This window comes from Pezoporus occidentalis, unplaced genomic scaffold (genome assembly GCF_034315485.1).
Source record: "Pezoporus occidentalis ecotype Australia unplaced genomic scaffold, CSIRO_AGI_Poc_V1 ctg59, whole genome shotgun sequence".
Classification (NCBI taxonomy): domain Eukaryota; kingdom Metazoa; phylum Chordata; class Aves; order Psittaciformes; family Psittacidae; genus Pezoporus; species Pezoporus occidentalis.
This window is the reverse complement of record NW_026915932.1, coordinates 5096336-5116870: the sequence shown is the minus strand read 5'-3', so window position 1 is coordinate 5116870 and position 20535 is coordinate 5096336. Positions and strand designations below refer to the sequence as shown.

At 37.3% G+C, this 20535-nt stretch overlaps 1 protein-coding gene across 1 annotated transcript in view; it reads right to left on the bottom strand.

Annotated features, from left to right (window-relative positions):
• Positions 1-13051: 13051 nt before the first annotated feature.
• The window catches only part of GRK7 (G protein-coupled receptor kinase 7), a 30184-nt gene continuing 22700 nt past the window's right edge, over positions 13052-20535 (bottom strand). Inside the window, exon 4 of the mRNA XM_062638985.1 lies at positions 13052-20371. Within this exon, the coding sequence (XP_062494969.1) occupies positions 20029-20371 (343 nt within the window). The 3' untranslated portion in view covers positions 13052-20028. The remainder of the gene's footprint in view (positions 20372-20535) is intronic.

Below are 20535 nucleotides of genomic sequence, written 5' to 3'. Positions count from 1 at the left end.
CTGGAGAGAGAGAGGGAGGGAGAGGAGAGGTGCCGCTGCGCACATCGCCCCCTAAATGGCACCTGCGCTCCCCCCTCTACGCCCCCGATCCGCCGGTCCGGCCTGAGCACAGCTCGGCCCGGGGGTCTCGCCTCAGTGCGGCGGGAGCCTACCGGCTGAGTGCCCCCAGCACTGCAATAGTTAGTCTGCGATACCGTTGCGCGCTTGCCGCGCTGACCGGGGGGTGCCGGCGCAGTCGGGGAGGTGATGCCCCGCAGCAGCTGTGACTGAAGCACAACCGTATTAAAAGCGCACCAGAAGACAGAATGGTTAGCAAGTGTTAATTCCCATCTCGGAACTCCCTGTAATTGTGCCACCGTGCTGAAGCCCCTGGTAACACGCATGGGTAACAGTTCCGTAAGGGTATTGAGAACATGACTTGTTTGAGCATAAGACCTGAAAAACTCATTTTCTATCACACTTGCAGAGGTCAAAGTAAGACCAAAAAGACCACATCATTCTCCATCTGTCGGTCTGACAGAGAGGAACAGTCTCCATTTATTCTCTGGTATGGATCAAGAGCTTATTCCCTTAAAGCCCCTCTCTCCAACACTAAACAGAGCAGCGCCAGCCTCTGCACATCAGCAGCCCTTGTGGGTCAGCTCTGACGTATTCACCGTCATATATTGCTCAGCCAATGTAAAAAATGAACCATTAATTAGGGACTTTGCAAAACTCAAGTGTAACAGCTACTACATCAAAGCAGTTCTTAAAATAGCCACTAAATAAGCCCGAGACCAAACCTGAGTGAAAAAGCTAAAACAATCTACATCTTAAAAACATAAAAGCAACAATACAAGGGATATTTCAAACAAGAGGAATTAACTATTTATCAGCATGGTTAGTTTAAATCTTTATGATGGTTGCAGCATTATTCATGCCAGACAGCAGTAAATGTGAAGCATAAAATAGAATAAACCTATTTTCCTCCTGAATGTCTGATTCCAATAGCCTCTTCTGTTACAGTGCATCTTTTAAATCATTCTATTTTCTCTAAAATTACATCAGAAAATGTCACTCGCTCATTACTGTGTCACATCAGTCAGCTAATATATTCCATTTCAGGCCTAAAATAAGCTATCTCCATGTTTCTTTATTCTTCTAAATGTCACCAAGAAAAACACTGCATGTCACTCATTTCTAGCAACTGCTTTGCTGAATTATTTTTCCCAGTTTATCCAAATAGGTTCCCTCCACAGTTAAGGAGTAATAGGTCAGCAAAATGTGCCTATAGCCATCTTTTTGGATGGGGCGCCATACTGATTCAACATTAAAGTTTACTAGATGCAAGAGTTAATACAGATAAAAAAATCAGATTGCCTCCAAGGAACAACCATTCCCTATGTTATGCAATGAAATGTCAACATTTAAACATATTCATATTTTTAAAACATCAAAGGAGATGTCAATCAAAGTATTAGACGAACTAGTATTATTCAGCAACCACTGTAACTCTTCAGTCTGCTCATCATAAAACACAGGAATCTTTTTGTGCTCGGCTTTAGTGAGTCCAGAGGCTCAGTTTGACTACCGTAACTGTTACACTAGTTTCCAAAATCAGTGATTTCAGACAGCTGAGCCTGACTTTGATAGAGTGTGGATCATCATCCCCACTGAAAATCAAACATTTCCAGGTTGCAAAAGAGTAAATATTTTAACTCATGAACATAGAAAACCATTGGCTAGACACTGCTCACAGGTAAAAAAATGGAAAGGTCCATCCATATTCAGTTAATAAAGAGCAATGAATGCCAACAGCATGATCTGCTATAGGATTAGCTGCAATTACAGTGCAGTATTTGACAGCCAACATCCCTTCCCAACCTGCATTCCTTTTAACGCAGGACGTTGTCAGTACACAGTGCAGGCCAGCAGCTCCCTTGGGACTGGGATCCACAGGGATCCCTCAGGGTGAGTGCAGCAGGACATGGCCAGCAGAGCCCATCCCACTGCCCCCAGCTAGGGAATGGGGCAGGCCTGGGGGGCAGACAAGAGCCCATGCCTGGACCTGAGCCCTGGAGCCAGGGTCCAAATCGGCAGGAACCATGTCCAGGCGTAGGCATAGCCAGGGCTGGAGACACATATCTGGTGATGCCCAGTCAAGCAAAATGGGGCTCCAGGACCATGCAGGGCAAGAGCGCAGTCAGACTGGTCAGGGCAATTAATGCCGATTTAGTGCACTCAGGGCCCTCATGAGCAGGAACAAACATCTTCACATTTTTAAATAATTAAATGTTTGGCTGATAAAACTAATCACAGTTCCATTAGAAACTTGGATTTCTCTAAGCTATTGATTTAGTGCCACAAGACGTTTTGATTCAAAACACCTGATGAACACAGAAATAACTTGCCTAAAAACTGGCCCCATGACATTTCAAAATGTAATTGTCAGTGGCAAGATGTCAGTGAGTCAATGTGTTTCCAGTGGCATCCTTCAAGATGCTGATTCCTAAGCTGAAGGTATTTTGTGTTGGCAGTCTAGGGGGTTGTATAAAGTCTTTGGTGGTGATATTTAGAAACGATAGAATGACTGATGTGTTCATTTGTTCAGCAAAGCATACACAATGCTATGGCAAAAAGAACTAATTCAATCCAGTGTGCATAAGAACTGCTCTTCTACAAAGAAGGTCTCTGTGTGCACACTGGTGAAGAAACGCTACAAAAAACTCTGCATCCACTTTTGATGTTTACACTAGCGGGAACATATAAATATTAGTGATAGTTCATAAGAGTACTGAAAAATGATCCAGGGAGCAGAAAACAAGCTATCTTCCAATATGAAGCTTCTACATTTCAGCTTCTGAAAGAAAAAAGAAAAACTTACAAGAGACTGTATTACTTTGAATAGGTACTGAAGTATAGAAGAGAGATCTTGATAGCATGACCTTTTCTACCTCATTGACAAAGGCAGTGGTATCCATTTGCTGGAAACTGTAGCTAGACAAACCTAATGTTGACATTCCCTGACTGTGAGGGCAATTAAATATTTAAATAGTTTATATGAGGAGAGATAGTGAATACACCTCTGCTAGGGTTTTAAACATGAGATTAGAAACACCTTTTAAGATGGGTTTTGATTCCTCTTTGGATGAAATCCAATTACATGCAGGTAGACAGCAAGACTTTGCTTACCCTCAAATAACATTGCAGTGTGACATTCTGGGTCAGAAGCAATATTCTCCACTTACTGACACCATCCAAAAAGCAAGAACAATTGTTTCTGCCATCCACAGGGACTTTGCCCATGTTTGGTCAGATGGTTGCTGAAATACTTCAGTTGGTTCCACTCAGAGAAATGAACGAGTGACACTGGTGGTTCTGAATATGGATGTCTGATGGTTGTCAGGTTGGGCTCATCACCTTACAGACTTTGAGCACCGGGAATGGTCCTCAGTTTACAATTTCCTGTTTCTCTGGAAATGCATTTCTATCTGCACAGCTGATCTTTGTAGTGGTGTTAGTGGTAATATGTGTTTTCCAAAACACAACAGGAAGAAAATAACCTTGACTTACTATAAAGAAAATACTGTATGACGTTGATAAAAATGTAAACCACACAACACCCCCCTCCCCCCCCAAACTTTTAATATGGTAACTGCATATCTGCTAAATTCCTTTTAAAAATTGTCATGCAGGACTCTTGGGGAGAAAAATAAAGTAAGATAGGAGGCAAGATTGCTGTAGTTTCCAGTACAGAAGCTCTAAAGAGGGCAGTTCTTTAGCCCAAGCTGTATTTCTTCTGTGTGGCTAAAGGGAATCTCATTTTGGCCCATTGGAGGATTCCTGAAGACTAGAAAGCCACTCCCTTCTTTTCTAGTTTGGGTCTAGGGTGGATCACAGCAAGATACAATTTTGGCACCAGCTGGGTAGCTTCCTGGGGCTGCTGTAACTTCCACAGGGGTTTGCCCAGTCTAGTTTAAAAGGAGCTTTTGAATTGTGAGAGATGTATGTGTAAGTTAGACTCAAATCTGCTTCTTTATCCTCAGCTAAGTTTTAAACTGGTATTAGAAGATACACAATAAACTCAGGAAGGACCAACTTCACAAATATTATGACTGAGAAATACTTTCTGCTGCATTGTACAAAATACCAAGAAACATAAGACACATTTGCATAAGAAAAAAAAATACAAAAGACTTCCCATTAAAAATGAAAAAGAAAATGTCTGTCATTGTGAGAGGAGAAAGACTACAGAAACAGTTCTCGTGTTTGGTAGTTTGCCAGTGAATCAGAAAGGGCTGCTAAAAATGCATTCATTGTGCAGAGCCCCCTCACTCTTGAAAAAACTCCTTTATTCACAGAGACAAGATTCTGCTCTCATATATAGCATGACAACTCCTGTTAAGTCAATGGGATCTGACTTGCATTATGCAGAGGAGACTTTTGTCCAGATATTCAGCATTTGTTTACAGTAGGAAAAAGAGCCTCTACCTATTGTTGAAAACTGTTTCACTGCTTACTTTTAATACAAAGGACTTGAAGTGAGGAAAGCTCAGTTTGTAGGACTTTCACTTCATAACTCTTAGGGGTTGTATCCATTTTTCTAACAACATGCAGTCAGAGTAAAGTTTCAGATGTTTTTCAATGACAAGAGATTCTTAAATAAAGCTGTTTTGAGAAGAGTTTGTAAAACTAAGGTATCTGTCTTAACTGCTGAAGTATTTTTCTCCCATTTCAAGCTAATACTTAGTAAACAGCAATTGAGCAAGGGACCACAGGCACTGCTACTGACTAGGTCTGTCTACAAAAGACAAGTGAAGTGCAAGGACTTAAACTAAAAAAGGAGCTGGGCAAGACAGCTGGCATCAGCTGACGGGTAACTGGGATGGGGTTATTATTAAACTGGTACGGGTGGGAGCAAATAGGAAGCCATTAGAAAGAGGGGCTAAAGGGGGAAGATGAAGAACAGGAAAAGGCAGAGTGAGCAGTTTGGAGCTGAAAATGAAGTTTACTGATAAAACTCACATTAACTGTGAAGTGCTGCTGGAAGAGATGGTGTCTCCCCTCCCTATTCCACTATCCTTTCCAACCCTGGCTGTGATTTTTTGCATTGGTGTTCATTTTACCCCAGGATGACCTGATTCAGAGAGCTGAACGGAAAGGAAACAAATCGTACAACTTTAGTTCTCTTCACTCAGCTCACAAGGGAGACCAAGGCAGACAGTAGGAGGAATGGGACTACCCCTTTCAGTAGCAGCCCACAATTAGATTGGCAGAACCACATCCTGAGTTCAGCAGGGGACTCGGGCAGCAAGCCAAGGAGAAAGCCAGCACTGGCTAAGCCAGGAGACTGAGGCTGAAATGAAGAGCCTACAAGGATAGAAAACTGTTGAAAAATTTATGTTGGAGGGAATTAAAGGCCTGGAGAAGTGAGGTAGGTTTGGAAGGAGAGTAGAAAGCAATCACAGGAGTCTTTGTCCTTGCTGGAACAGCATGTCCTGCCCCAAAACTACACTGGAAAATGCTAAATGTCACTACTCCTTTAACCACCAAATTTTGTGCTGCCAATTTTGAGCCAATGTCCATATCATTACCTTCTGTTATCATAGATGTCAACAATTTATGACTTTTATCAGTAATCAATGCATGCAACAGACAAAAGTCATTTGCAGTAATCTAATCTTATTGATGAAAGAAAGAGTATCATACCAACACGACGGGTCTCATGACAATACTGACATGGGAAAAGGGAAAGATAATTAAGGGGAAAAAAAAAGAAGACAAAGGAACTTTGTAAATCAGAAAAATCCTAGATTTACTATTCATATAGGCTGGTTAATAAATGGCTAAAGACAAGCATGACAGACTCGTTACACAGCTCAACTCTTCCCCTAAAAGTGATACCTACAAAACAAAAAAGCTTTGGAAGACAAATTTTCATTTAATTTTTTCTGTTCTTTATCTGGAATGTCTGCTTAGATACCTGTCATGAAAGCAGGTGGGGCTTTTCTTGGGGTGGTGTGTTGTATTTTTGTTTTGTTTTTCGTTTGTTTTTTGTCGTTGTTTTGAGTCTTTTTTGGGGAGGGGGTGTTTAGTTTGGGGGGGTATTGTTTGTTTTGAGGTTTTGGTTGGGTTTTGTTTGTTTCCCCTCCCCCCACCCCCCCTTCAGTTTTCTGTCTGCATCTACATTTCCCTACTGATGTAAATTTAGTCTATACAATGCTGGGAGTTGTGCAGATGACTGTGAAATACAATAAGCTGCCCCTCTAATTTACTTAAATACTACTGAGAAATTGTGCCATGATGGGAACTAGTATTTTCATTTTTCCCCGTCCAACTTTCTTCTCCCACTTGAGCCACTGATTCCCTTCGTGATCTTGAACAAATCATTTAATTGTATGTGTAGCAAGCCAGCTGGATAACTAAAGTAAAAAGCAGCTCTTCACTAAAAACCAAATGCTATGCCTAAACTATGCCTTCTTGAGTAAACAAACACTGGTGAGGCTAACACATTTTCCCTTGGGACCACTGTGAGGGAATCAAGCATTCCAAATGTGTTTCAAAACCAAGAAGATGGGTTCAAGTTTGGTCTTGAAAGGCATTTTTGCTAATCCAATAATTAACATGCTGGTTTTGCATAGAATAAAGGATCTTAAAAATTTAGAAGCATATTATCATAGTGTTTTTAAGAGTCACTATTTTTTAAAACATATTAATTTACTTCTTCACTTCAAATAAACTTGATCCCAACTGTTATGCTTTTAAAACTCTGGTGGCTTACTTTATGAATGCTTGTGACTCATAAGGCCTATTATTAGTCCTTCTGGGCATACATTACCTAAAAAAAAATTACAGTGAGCTAGCTTTTATGTACTATTTAGCACAAAGTCCACTGTATTATATAAACCATTGCCATGTGGACCTCCTTTAGCTGTTAAAAAATACATTGTAACCTACTTCTTTAGGATATATTTTATTTACTTCCTAATCCAAATAGTGTGTGTTACATACATACACTTTAGTAACTGTGGCATCAAACTGAAGTTATACTTAACCAGCTGGTATACAGGAACAGCGCTTGAGTAATATATTCATCTGATGTTATTTACTAACTCTTTATCAATATTCCTGCCACACCGTAAGAGCTAACCACCTTCATCTCTCATTAACACAAATGATATTGAAGATGTTCAGGATTTTTTCATGGAGTCCTATGTCCATCTGTTCTTAACAGATTCATTTGTAGGGAGCATCCCTACAGTAAGCACAATTGTGGAATGCCCTCACAAAGCTCACAAATTGAGATAATGTCAACTTTTTATGTTACGCAATCTGTTTATTTATCTGATTTCTAAAGAGGAAGTTGGAAAAAAAAGAGAACTTTTGAAAATGGAAAATGGCAGTCAGCATTTTTTTCTGGTCCCAATGTGTGGGAAATTCCAACGTTATTTTCAGACTGACTTGTTACGGATTTTTTTTTTCATAAGTTTTTACTAACTTGCCTTACAGCAAGTTATTAAATCATTTTCAACAAAATTAGAACCTCTTTGCAACTGATTTTTGTTGATTTTTAACTATCTGTGGTTTTAAAAGAGCAGTAAATACACTTTGTAGTCTAAAATATAGTTTTATGAACAAATACTGTAGGAATAATATAAAAGAGGATCACATGATTCGTATGCCCATTTCATTTGTTTCTGCATGCTCCTGCAGGTTTCATTCCCAGTAAATACTACTGGATTTCCCCAAAAGTGCCACCAATAAAAGTTCAGAATTATTTTTAAATTGTGGGTTCCAATTTCTCCCATGTTGCAACAAGCACATGCAACAGGCCTCCCTCTCCACTGCTCCCTAATCATAATACAATCTAAAAATGTTCATTCTACCTCCTACTGCCAGATGCAATCCTTTGAAAGAAAACCGTACTTAAACCAGTATATTCAACTGATCTCTATATACTTTAAAGGCAACAACAGTTTCTACCACATGGTGGTAAAATACACATTTTTAAATACATAGTGGCTCAGGGAAGGTATTTTTCAGATTCATACTGCAGGTAAAGCCAACAAAAAGCCAAGTGAGCACTCAAGTGCTCATGTAGTAAGTAAAACTGCTGTGTCTTCTCTCCATGCTGCTCCCCTGAGCAGGGGGAGATACTACCCATATAGGAATGGATACTTCCCATACAGGAATGGAAGTATCTGACTAAGAGGAAGACTAAAAAAAATAAAGAAAACTGTCAAAATGTGGTCTGTTATGATCACAGAGCCTATGAGAAAATCTTAAACTACAGAGAAACCTGAGTATTAAAAACAGACTGAAAATTTCTGCATCCTTTTTATTGCAGTTCTCTGATGCTTTAATTGTAATGGGTACTTTGTTGTTATGATGCCAATCTTCATTTTTTATTTATTTGCTAAATTGTTTGCTATCAGAAGAAACAGAAGATGATTTATATATAAAAACCCATCTGCATAGATTTGTGAAAACGTAACTGCACATTCTAACATTCGGTCTGAAGACATATTGATTATATCCAAGAGACCTATTCGTTAACAAATTTAGGGCCACAGAAATGGATTGATTTCCTCCCCCCTCCCAGTAATTCTATAATCCAAATAAAACAAAGTGCTTACAAACATCCTAAGGAGCAAATCTGGTTGTGATTTCCAGTAGAAATCAGAGTTCAGTTTCCCTTTGTGGAAGATGATGTATGAAGCTGACGAAGGAACCATACTTCATATGTGCTAATGAAGACTAGAGCTGTATGTTCTTTGCTTAGTATGTGTTTAAATGCTTAGTTGGTCACTGTCTATAGGTGAAGACACTTACAGTGTTAAGGCTGCTGTAGTGCTACTATCTATCCTTCCACTCCATGTCAAGTGGGACTACTGAAATTTGGCACATAGAAAAAGGTTATTAACAAGGTTATTAAAGGTTATCAACCAAGACTTGTGAAGAATGATTGCTGTTGCCCTGTGTAATCAGCAGAAAAATAGAGAAACACATTTAAAACACTGAAATCACCAAAGAGGAAATAGTTATTTGCATAGATTGCTTCAGAAAACAGCAGGCAATGAATTCGTATTAACACAATGTATGCTATACAGCAGATTTCTCAAATCCATTAAATACTGCCCAGAACAGTGTTGAAATACTGCACCAGAAAATACTAAGCATCTGCCTTAACTCTGCCTGAGAAATACAATTATATCTGTTCCCTCCCCTCTGGTAATTCTCAAAATGGTTGAGATGATCTCAGTGAGAGCAGATTTTTCTGTTAGTCATTGCATCAAAACCCACAGTGAATTCTAGGTAGGGCAGCTATAATACACGTCTTGTAAATATGCATTCTGTATTTAAATACATTCTTAGAAGAAGGCTTAATTTAAATTTCTTATAATAAATTAGGCCTCTTAATCATTAAGAATTCAAATTACCAAGATACAAACCCAATTTATCTTATCTACCTATGCCAATTTACATGTACATGTCCTTAAGTAAACATGGGAGATAAGTCATAAATTGGAAACTCTATTTAGATGGGAGGAAGATTTGTTTATGTTGCATAAGGAACTGCCAGCAGTTATTGTTAAACAGTGTTCTTGAACACAGACCTAAGAAATTCTAATTTAGGGGAAGCCAGTGGGTATTCACATTTTTCCATTAGTGCCATTTCTATAGTGGAAAGACAGAACTTCATTTGCAATCCTCAACCACTGACTTTGAAAAAGTTTCTATCTTTGTGCAAGAATCATCATTTAATTGGAATTTCCTGCACTGCATTTATGTACAAAGCTGTGAGTAGTCTTATCATTACCATTGTTGTATTTCCATTTTAATTACATTTGCAGCAGATTTCTCACCCTGTGATTAAACATACAGGTGGAAAAATAACACTGAAGAGGCAATGATGGGACTAAGACTGTATTTCTTTTTCTAATTTGCTTCTGGTTTACGCAGAGATTCTATTCATGGGGTATTACTATCTATACGGTATAGAGAGCAGAGTGGTAGACTATGCTTTCCCTTATTTTGGCTGCAGCCTGCTGTGAGGAGAGGGGAGCTTCCTGGAGAAGCACTGACCTTTCTGGAGGAGCAGCTCTAAAGCAGAGGGTGGGCAGACCCACAGCCAGCAGGGAACAGCAGGCAAGAAGGTGGAAATGAACAAAAGGGTTTACTTGCAGCAGGGAAAAGGCTCAGAACCAGACCTAGAAATAAAGAGTGTTTCTGTAGGAACCTAGTGGGGAGCAATGTCAATTACATTCAGATTAGAAGGCTGCTAAAGTTGCCCAAATGGAAGGCAAAATTAAGGAATTCACCCTGTAAGGCACACTGCACAGGAGATTATTTGCAAACCTTTTAATCAGGGTCCATTGATAAGCCTCAGCATTCTCTGCAGAGAACTGTCCTGCTTTAGTTTGAAATTTTGTGTGCTAATACCATCATACTTTAAAGACAGAAAGGTTTTGGTTTCTTTTAGCATATTCACTTGAAAGCAGACCTACTCAGTCTCTTTTTAAAGCCTTTGGTGACTAAGGGGGCTGTCAGCTAAAAGTGATAAATACATAGATGATACATTATATGAAAATTATATATACATGTAAATATTAAAATAAGCTAAAAATTATATGCGAGATGTACTATGACACATATTCCTGGCAAGAGCAAATTTAATTCCTAAAATTAATTTAGACATAATTCTTCAGCTGCAGTTCTTTCTTTTCTATTTTAGCATGTCCTCTATTAACTTGAGTTGCTCTTCAACAGCAGTTTAGTAGTAGGGGGAAAATGCCACAAGGCTCATTTAAAATCTAAGCCCAGGATATAAATTCCCAACAATGGATATCTTGAATAGTCAAAATATGATCGCCATTATTAATCATATAGAAAATTTCCATATTTAATGCTAGAATTGTAAACTCTGGAAAAAAAAAATAAAAGAGCATCTTCTAACTTCATTTCTGTAATACCAAGAGAGATAAAATCCCACTGTGACATATATACTCTTCTGTTTCCTAGAAATAAGATTTCCCCTTCTTTTGGGTCAAGTCATACATAATAAATCACTTTCTTGAGACAACTAGCTGATTAAGATCCCTATTAACTAAAGAAAACATCCTTCTTTCACCCTCTCTTAAGTTTGTGAGCAGTTTGAGTCAAGCAGTTCTGGGTTCGGTACACTTTTTTTTCTTGTTTTTAAACAACTCATTTCAGACTAAATCCTTTTGGCATCTGGTAATCTGAATTATCCTTTCACTAGAGTTTATGGCTGTTGCTCAAATAAGAAAAAAGGGACTATGGTTTTTCATAAGGCCATGCACAATCCTAAGGACTTTTCCTACCATATAGTTGAAAATATTTTTTCTGACTTTCATAAGACTTTCCCTGCTCTAAAAGGGTTGACATTAAGCACAAAGTAAAATCAAAACACCGCTGTCTGAACTTGAAGCAGCAGAACAGCCTTCAAAAAATCCTTAGGGGACCACTTAGAATTGCACAGATAAGCATCTGTGACCACACAGATTCTTGTAATAAAAAGATTTTTTAAACCGAGTTCTACTGAGCACATACACTGTGCTCTCAAGCTGTTCAAGTGTCTTCTCCTGTGTTTCTCTCCTCATTGATTTACTTCTTTAAAGAAATAAAAGCCCTTTAAGTTGACAAAACCATTTATGTTTTCACTAGAAAGAGAAAATTATACAAATGGCTATGCAGTAATCTTTAAACCATACACTGAGCAACTGAGAAATTGGTAGGTAAACCATTCCTCTAGAGATGAAGACAAAAAACTTCATTGTGGTCAGCTTAGTATGCCTGGTTAAATTAGATGGTGTAGTTCTCGCTTGCTGCTTGTAGGCTACATAAGTGTTTTTCACTCACTGTTGGAAAATAAATTTATTCTAAACAGTCCAAATATTTTCATATCTAAGTGACCCAAAGATATACATCGAAGTCTGAAACACTATTTCTTCATTCTCTTATTTATCAGTTCTGATGGTAGAAGCATTAAGTGCAGTCTGCTAGCTATACAAAGGAAAAAATAAATTAATAGAAGATCATTCACCTGGTTTACTATGAATTAAGTGTATTTGCAAGGGCAAAAAAAAGAGATCCAGAGAGCATATCCTCTCTTGCTATTGTTTAAAAACAAAATTTAAAAAAAATATATTGTTCATTTAAAATAATAGCTTTTATAGAACGAGTCTGGTTTTTTCCCTTACCGGAAGGTTACAGGAACAAAACACAATTAATGCATTTGCTGCCATTCCTGATTAAAATGAAAAGTTAAAGCCCTGTATATCCTGTCTTAGACTGATTTTAAAATGTTTATTTTTCAGATAACGTCAAGATCATGGTCATTTCAGAACAACGGTTTGCAGTCTGGAGCAGTGGCTGTTCCACGGATCTCACAATAACAAGTTATCCCTGTGTCCATCCAGACAAAAACTGGAACATGTTTGCTAATACAGCTCACTAATTACAACTTCCTCCCCTTAAAATGTATCATTTCCATTATTGGTTTAATTTATAATTTTTTCAAATTAAAAACTTTCCCCTATTTTAGTTCTGAACTAAGGACTAAACAGATCCCTGTAGCTGATTAATCCCCCAATTAATCAGCCTTGTACAAATGTGATTGGGACAACAGGCTGAAGGGCTATGCAGGATTTATGCTCTATTGCTACACAGAAGATAATTTCATCACATGTATCTACTCTTGGGTTTATCAGCATAATAAAACTAAATATTCTGCCCCTATAGTACCCAAGGCCAGCCTTTGACTTCAGACTTTTACCAAACATCTTCATTTTCTCTTTCTCCTGAAAAAAAAGACACATGGAATATCTAAGAACTTGTGCTCCACAGCTGCTTAGAGATTTTCTCTGAAATGACTAGTAATAACACTGAGAATATGGTGTAAACTGCATCATAACTAATTCACCAGTTTTGAGGGAGGCCAAGTTTCACAACTGATGCATTCAAGTCACTTCAAAGGAGTTCAGTTTCTTAAATTCAGTGTATCTCAACATTATAAAAACAAACAAAAAACTGAACAGAATATATGAAATCCTGAAAATCAGGATTTATTAAATAGCAAAGGCAGTTAAATAATTTTTGTGCAGTAGGAGATCAACATTCCCAAAGACAGCAACTTTCATGTACTTAATAGGAAAAAAAAAAGTAAAATTTGGTCAGGAACTATTCGAGGACAGCCTTGCACCTGCTACTGTGTGTGTTTTCTGGTCCTGTATCTAAATTTGAATGTGAATCTGTCTTCATATTAAGTGGAGCAGATATTTACCATGTTGCCATTCTGCAGAGACTGTTTCTTTCACTGCTGTTAGTTTCACAGAGGAAAAGAAGCTTTTTAAGGTGAGGAAACTGTTGGCAACAAAATAAACTAGCTTGGTAAGAGATCAGGAGGTTTCAATCTCTTGGCAAGAAATCAAAGTTTCCTTCCCTCCTTTGTTTAAAACACTTGATCCACTATTCTCTGCACAAGGCATATGGAAAATTCTAAAGACATCTTTATTCCTTTCCCTGCCTGGGACCAGTATTATTTTCCCTGCCTGGAACTAGTGTAACTAACATAAGAGTATTTAGAAGGACTGAATATAAGAGTATGTATTTGGGTTTAGTTCTGCTGTGTAGTAGATGGTGGATTATGAATTCATGAGTTACAGGACTTTTCATCCAGCATCTGTCACCACATTTTCATTCACATCAAAAAGAATGTAACATTTTGATTTAGCATTGACACAGAAAGATGGGGAGAGAAGCAAAAATGTGAGCGGAAGAAATTAGAAAAATCACCTGGGGAGGAAAGGGGTGGGAACTCAGGAAAACCAGTATCCATTGTTTCATTTAACAGAGAAGGATTCTCATTAGGAGAGAATTTCATCTTATACTAAGATGAAAGCATGAGAAACTACTGACTCCTAGGTTGTATCAGACAATATACCATTATCTGATTATTTTAAGCAGCATATGAAGTATCCTTACCATTTAGTACAGAGCACACTTTCTAATTTCTTCCTCTATACAGGATGAAAAGATGCAGTTGTGCAATACAGCTATGGAATCTCAGAGAGTTCATCCTTCTTAATGCAATTCCTTATTTTTTTTTAATGCACGTGTCCTCTGATAGCTCTTTAGTTTGATGCTAGCTTCCAGAAACCATGTTTGAGATTACTCTTCTGTCAACTGGCCTTCTGTATGAGTTCAACAGTTTCCTCCTGTTGTTCATGATATCCTGTTGGTATTATGTTTTGGAAACAGAAGCAAAATTCTTTTGGGCTTGTTTGTAAATCAGGCGTCTCTCTCCAGTTTATTACAGAGCAACAGGCTAAACTGGTAACTGGTACCAGTGATTCCTCTTTATGACCACGATGTTGTTGTTACCAATAATGACAAAAATTGGCCATCCCTCTTACTACAAATTTAATTCCTTCATACAAGGAAGTGCACAAACAGGATTCCTTTAGGAACCGCCCTGATTGATATTGTGGCAGACACTTTCTCACCAGTTCCACTCTGATCATCCCTTTATATCAAGAAATAGCTCTACTGTCATTTGACCTAGAGAGAAAGTTCCCGTTAGGAACTTTTGTTTGACTGAACTGACTTAATGCATCATATAACATGACTTTTCTCCACTTTCATATTACTAAAGCCACTTCTGATTTACATGCTGATGTCAGAAATGAGCTCAAGCCCTCAGAAGCAACCACTATGGCAATAGGCTCTGCTCTACATTCTCCTGAGAAGTCCAGGATATCGGAACAATTTCTCTCTCTGTAATTCCATCAATTCACTTCCATAGACTGACATGTAAGCAGGCACTGCAGACTAGCAATGCAGATTAAAGAAAGCTTTCACTGCTGTTCAAAAGGTGTTCAGTCAGACTAGTATATATTACTGTAGGAATGCTTTCAGGCAGGACTGATTAACAAATCTGTTCTTACTTGCAGCAGACCTTTTACCACAGTGATTCAAGTCACGAGACATGTCTAGCACATCCCATGTCATGCTTACATGAAGTCTTGCAAAGCAAACATAACTGAACATTCCTGTACAATAGCTGTTTTTTTAAACAGTCACTCCACTATTGTTAACTGAACTACAAGTTATGACAACTGAGATATCCATAGTCATCCCTTTGGCATTCTTTATAAAAACATGAATCACGGAAACATTCATCATTAGGAACTCCCATCATAAGGGCATGTATACAGTGCCTCATTCAGTCTCACTGTATCTTTCCACTCTGTAAAATGTAACTGTCAGAACAACTTGAATGAATCATATAGACCAACATGTAGGTTTGGTGAAGAAGAACTCTGATAAAACACACGTCAAAATTAATTACTTATGTTTAGCTTCAAGTAATGATTGTGTACAGAAGAAAACAAAAAAATTTCTTTTTTTCAGAAGTCATTCTACCACACATTGCAATAGCACCATGTTGGTGTAATCAGAAAACAAAACACTTGGAAGAAAGTGGTTCACTGACAAAGCTCAGACATTGAAAAGCATGGACAAAGAGCACAAACAGTATAAAATAACTACTAAAACAGACTGCACTTGCACTTGGTCAACAAGAAAGGGAGAAATTAACCACTGAAGCTGCCCCAAAGTTGTCAGAGGAAAAGTAACCAGAACTAACAAATCCAAAGCCCTTTCAAAGAGACTCATGGTTTTTTTCCCATGTTCGCCCTGAAAAAGCATTTCAACACTTGGAGTAACTCTTGGCTGAAAACGGTGCTGACAGCTATTCTTTATGGCAACTTTTCTGTCCAAGCTACAGAATTAACATTGCTTCCCTAAAGGCTAAAGTTGCTTCACTGAGAATTGTGCTAGCCTTCTGGAGGCGACAGGAGGGTACAGATGTGGAATGAATGCAAGAACAACATACTGCATCATAAAAAGGAAATTAATTCAAGAGAACAGTGTGAATGATGCTACCTACAGGTGTCACCAGCTGTATTTTCCCATGGGCGTAGATACTTTCACTGCAAGAGACACAGTAACACCCCTCTGTGTTCTTGGTCTTCCTCTTCTCCAGGCAAGAGATGCCTAAAAGATTTCCACTCCCTTATAAACACTAAGTATTTATTCACATTTTTGCACATGCAGAGGGCTAACTGGTAAGAATTTTACACTACCTCTGCTCAGTTATATAAATGAAGTCAGAGAAATATCAAACAATGGGTTTATAACACTAATCTTTTTAAAATGAAATACTAGATTTGTGTTACTTGCTGTAATAATGCAGTGCCTGATAAAAAGTTGTATGCTTAATTGCATTTGTTTTCACCTTCTGTCCATATATTCCTTAATGTGTCTGTAAAACTCCCTAGGGCTATCATAATGCAATGTTTCAAATGTACTCCCCTAAGCCACAATGATCAGAGGTGACCCTTATCCATAGCATTACAAGTGTCAGGTCTCATCTACAGAAAGCAAGTAATTTCTGCTATCCATAGATTTCAAAATTGATGTGTTTGCTTGGCTTTTAGGATAAGTCCCAGAACTGGCAGGATTTTCAGTGCTTCTGTATTGCTATGAGCCATAGCTGCTAAGATCTTAATTTAAATCCTATTGTAAAGAAAAACACTACATATAAAATATTTTTCTGCATTTCATTACTTCATAAATAGATTGAAGGAATTTAAATCTTTTGTTATTAAAAATCTTATGATAAAAAGATAAAAATTACTATCATAGCCTAAAAGAAGCAATTTATACTTTTTAAGGTAAATGACATGAGCATACTTACTTGCCTTAATCATAGATGTGGATGTTCAGGTCAGAAAAATGTTACATATGTACCATTAGAAGCTGTAAAAGCAATAATGTTTAATTACAGTATTATGAACATTTTATTAGTAAAAACCAATGCTGATATTAAAAGCATATAAACCCACACATCACTTTATAGCTAGACTGCACAATTACAGGCAATTACATGCTCTAACTGGAGATCTTGTCCTAGTTCTATTTTGCTTCCTGTATTCTCATTTGTTTATGGCTGAAGAAATAACTGTCTCAAGTATTATGTTTGCTAAGAGGCTCTTAAATTAATGTAAAGTTGCCATACAGATGCTACTTGATAGCCTGGAAATTGCACACAGGTTCTAATTACTATCTCTATTTTGTACTGGAATAGAAAAGCAAACTAATTGCTGCAACACAAGGTGTTTATTGACTAAATAAGCCTTTGCCATGATACAAGTGAAGGTAAAACAGCTACAGCTTTATTGCCACTGATAATCTTTGTGAACAATGACTTCACCAGGTTAATATTAAACCTCATTTTGTTTCTTTATGCTCATTAGAATTGGAGGGGTATTGGTAAGGGTAACAGGGACGGTATCAAATAAAATTTGGACTCGAGATATATTGGAAAGCTTCTCCTTTCATACACTCTCAGTGCCAGCAGCCTTTCTTCAGTGTTGTCTAGGGTACTTTAAATGGTGTTCTTGTAAGAACAGATTTCAAGCCCTTATGAATGTTACATTTCAGCCTTCTACAATTAAAATTACCAAGTAGTTCTAACAGCAGTACTAAGTAAAACAGAGTAGGAAAGACAGCACTGTTAGTACAATCACTACAGAATGGCCAGGGCACTCAGTAACGTTTCACAGATGACATTTAATGCAATAGAGTTCACAATTTAGTTTTTTAGATTACATTAACACTTGAATGCATTTTAGCTGCCTGAAAAAGAGGCAGGCAAGTGAGACACCACAAAGCTGGCAAAGGAGAAGGAGACAGCCAGAAGAAAAAAATAACAGTTTCAAATTACACGTTTTTCTTTTGCCAGGAGAACTAAGTATGCCACAACCACAAGGTTATTCTCCCACAACTTCATCCCTCATTTTTCATCATGAACATCTAATGACTTGGTCAATACTTTTCACTTGGGCTCTGATCTTGAACACTTGCATATATATTTAAATTTACTCACATTGAGGAGCATCATATACTGCAATAGGACAATTCAGCAAATGCGTACATCTTTTAGGATCGCTGGCATTGTTTTGTTAAAGTGAAGCAGGATGTTAAAATATCTTCCTGAAAATTTAACAAAGAACTTTACAGAGACAGGAAGAACAAGTCGACCATTCTGAACCGAACATATTCCTTAAAAGTTGAAAAGAATGTTTAAGAGACACACTCAAAATGCTAACAGAAATACAGACATAATCTTTGCTCTGCTCTCTCTCTTCATAGTGCAAACAGCAGTTGTCCATGCTCTGAAATAGAGAATTTCTGAAAATTAAAATGATTTCAAACTAATACATTCTTCTTTGTCATACACTGTGCCAAACTGCATTATCAGACTTGTGATGTGTTTCTCTGAATGATTAATGGAACACTTAACATTACAGTATCTCACTGATATACAGTGTCAATAAATCCCAACAGGACTTTGGGTTCTAAAACTAAATAACCTAATGTTCTGTGCATATGATGTCCTGAAATCAGAGATCTCAGTATTGCAATACATTTGGAAAAACCCAGACTTGCAAAACCTGGTATCATATGGCATATATGATTCTGACATGACATTAAATTCCGTTTCTGTCTATATAACCTTTTTCCATATGGGAACATGTATACACTGAAAATCAGTTATACACTGGAAAACGTACAGCTATTTCACAGCAATGCTTTATGGCTCTGGAGGACTTAAAATGGCATTTCTATGGATTTGAGGTGTACCAATTTGGGACATAAATTTGATGCCACTAGCACTAACTGGTCTCACCAAGCTGTAATGGAGGGCAGATGTGTGTTCTTTTGGAGCAGTTTCAGCTTCCACTTTGGGCAATGGAAATGATGGCTACATAGACTACAGTAAACAGCATGCAGAATCAGTTTTAAAAGTTGTTGCAAACAACTACCACCAATTTTCTTATCGTAGAAAATCAGCAGGATGCATCTTATGAGTAATACACTTCAGCAGCAGCAAGTACTTGCAGAAATGTTTCCAATTAACTCAATTTAGGTTGCCATGAAATTGAAAAATAAAACACATCAACATTTTCATAAGAATCAATAAACATTTAAAGATAGTGTCAATTTGCACACATAACCTTTCCACCACTACAGCACTTAACACATTTTGCAACTACTGAATTAAAATTTATATTGCACTGAAATACATGTCTTGTAAAAGCCAGTTAAAAATTGTTTTTGTCTGTTTATAGCTTAATTTATGATGAAAATATCATCAAAAATTACCAGGAAACCTAATAAAAGTTTAAAATTGATTGTCAAAAATAATGTGTATTTACTTATAAACACATTTTCTTTGTATATGGTATTACAACTTAAAAGAATAGACTTAATAATAAATAAATTCTTTATTCAATTAAATTGGTACAATCTTATCGTCACTGTTAAAATCAACTTTCAACAGTTTGATCCTGTCAGTTTTATTTCCTAGTGATATGTAGAGCCTTCTGTTACATTTTATGACAATTTGAACATATTACAAACAAATCATCCAAAAACTAACAGAAATCAAGAAAACAACAGACAGTCTGGCTAACCAGTAAGATTCCACATTTGACATGGTATATGAGCTCCATTGTCTAACTGTGAATATTACTCAAAAATTAAAAATCTTTTCTGAAAACTGTGGAAGAAAGAGGAAATGTTAGTAGAAATAACAAGAAAATACAAAGAAAACCAGCAAATCGTTGTATCCAAAATGGTAGTCAGTAATTTTCAAAAGGTGTTGCCTCTTCACTTTATGATTGCTTTTTGTATTCCTGAATTTCTATTATTCTAAGTTTCTTGGAGAAATATTGTGCTTCATCTTGGTAAATCTCCAATAAAACAAAAAATACAATCTTTTTTGTTACAGCAAAGGAAAATAATATAGTCTATACAGCTGGTGGTCCTACAAAGCGTGCCAATGTTATATTACACTGATTGGTTCTTCTTAAACAGATGCACTGAGTTTCTGAAACAATGCCAGAACATGGAAAGTTCTGACGTGGGTGCTACTCTTTTTTGTTAACAATGTGGTATTTACAACAACAAACAAACTCCTGACTTAGCTTCGCCTCCATTTGCGTAACCCCCAGAATCTACTCTGTTAGGATCATTCAGTTCTTCAAACAGTCCTGTTTCAATAATTTCTTCCTGCCAGGCTACAGGGACAGCACCTGTTGCAAACTTTTTGAAGAACTGCTTATCTTTGTCATCAAACTCAACTCCTCGTATTTCAGAGAAGTCAGCAATGTCTGTAACATCTTTGGCATAGACAACTGATGGATCTGGCACAAATGGAGGGTCAATAAGGTTTGCCTCTAGCCTGTGAAAATTTATCGTTTTGAAGAAACTATGTTTTCTTGGGTCATCATCTTCATTTCTGCAATAAAGCAAAAGTGTATTAATCAGTATGATGTTCTGCTCTGGACAGATAGAGGTGTGTCTGTGTTGTATATGTGACAGTATTGTAAGGAGATAAAGATATATATCTCATGCAAAACAATTCTTTTCTTCATAATGAAAGAACACTTCATTGCATAATAT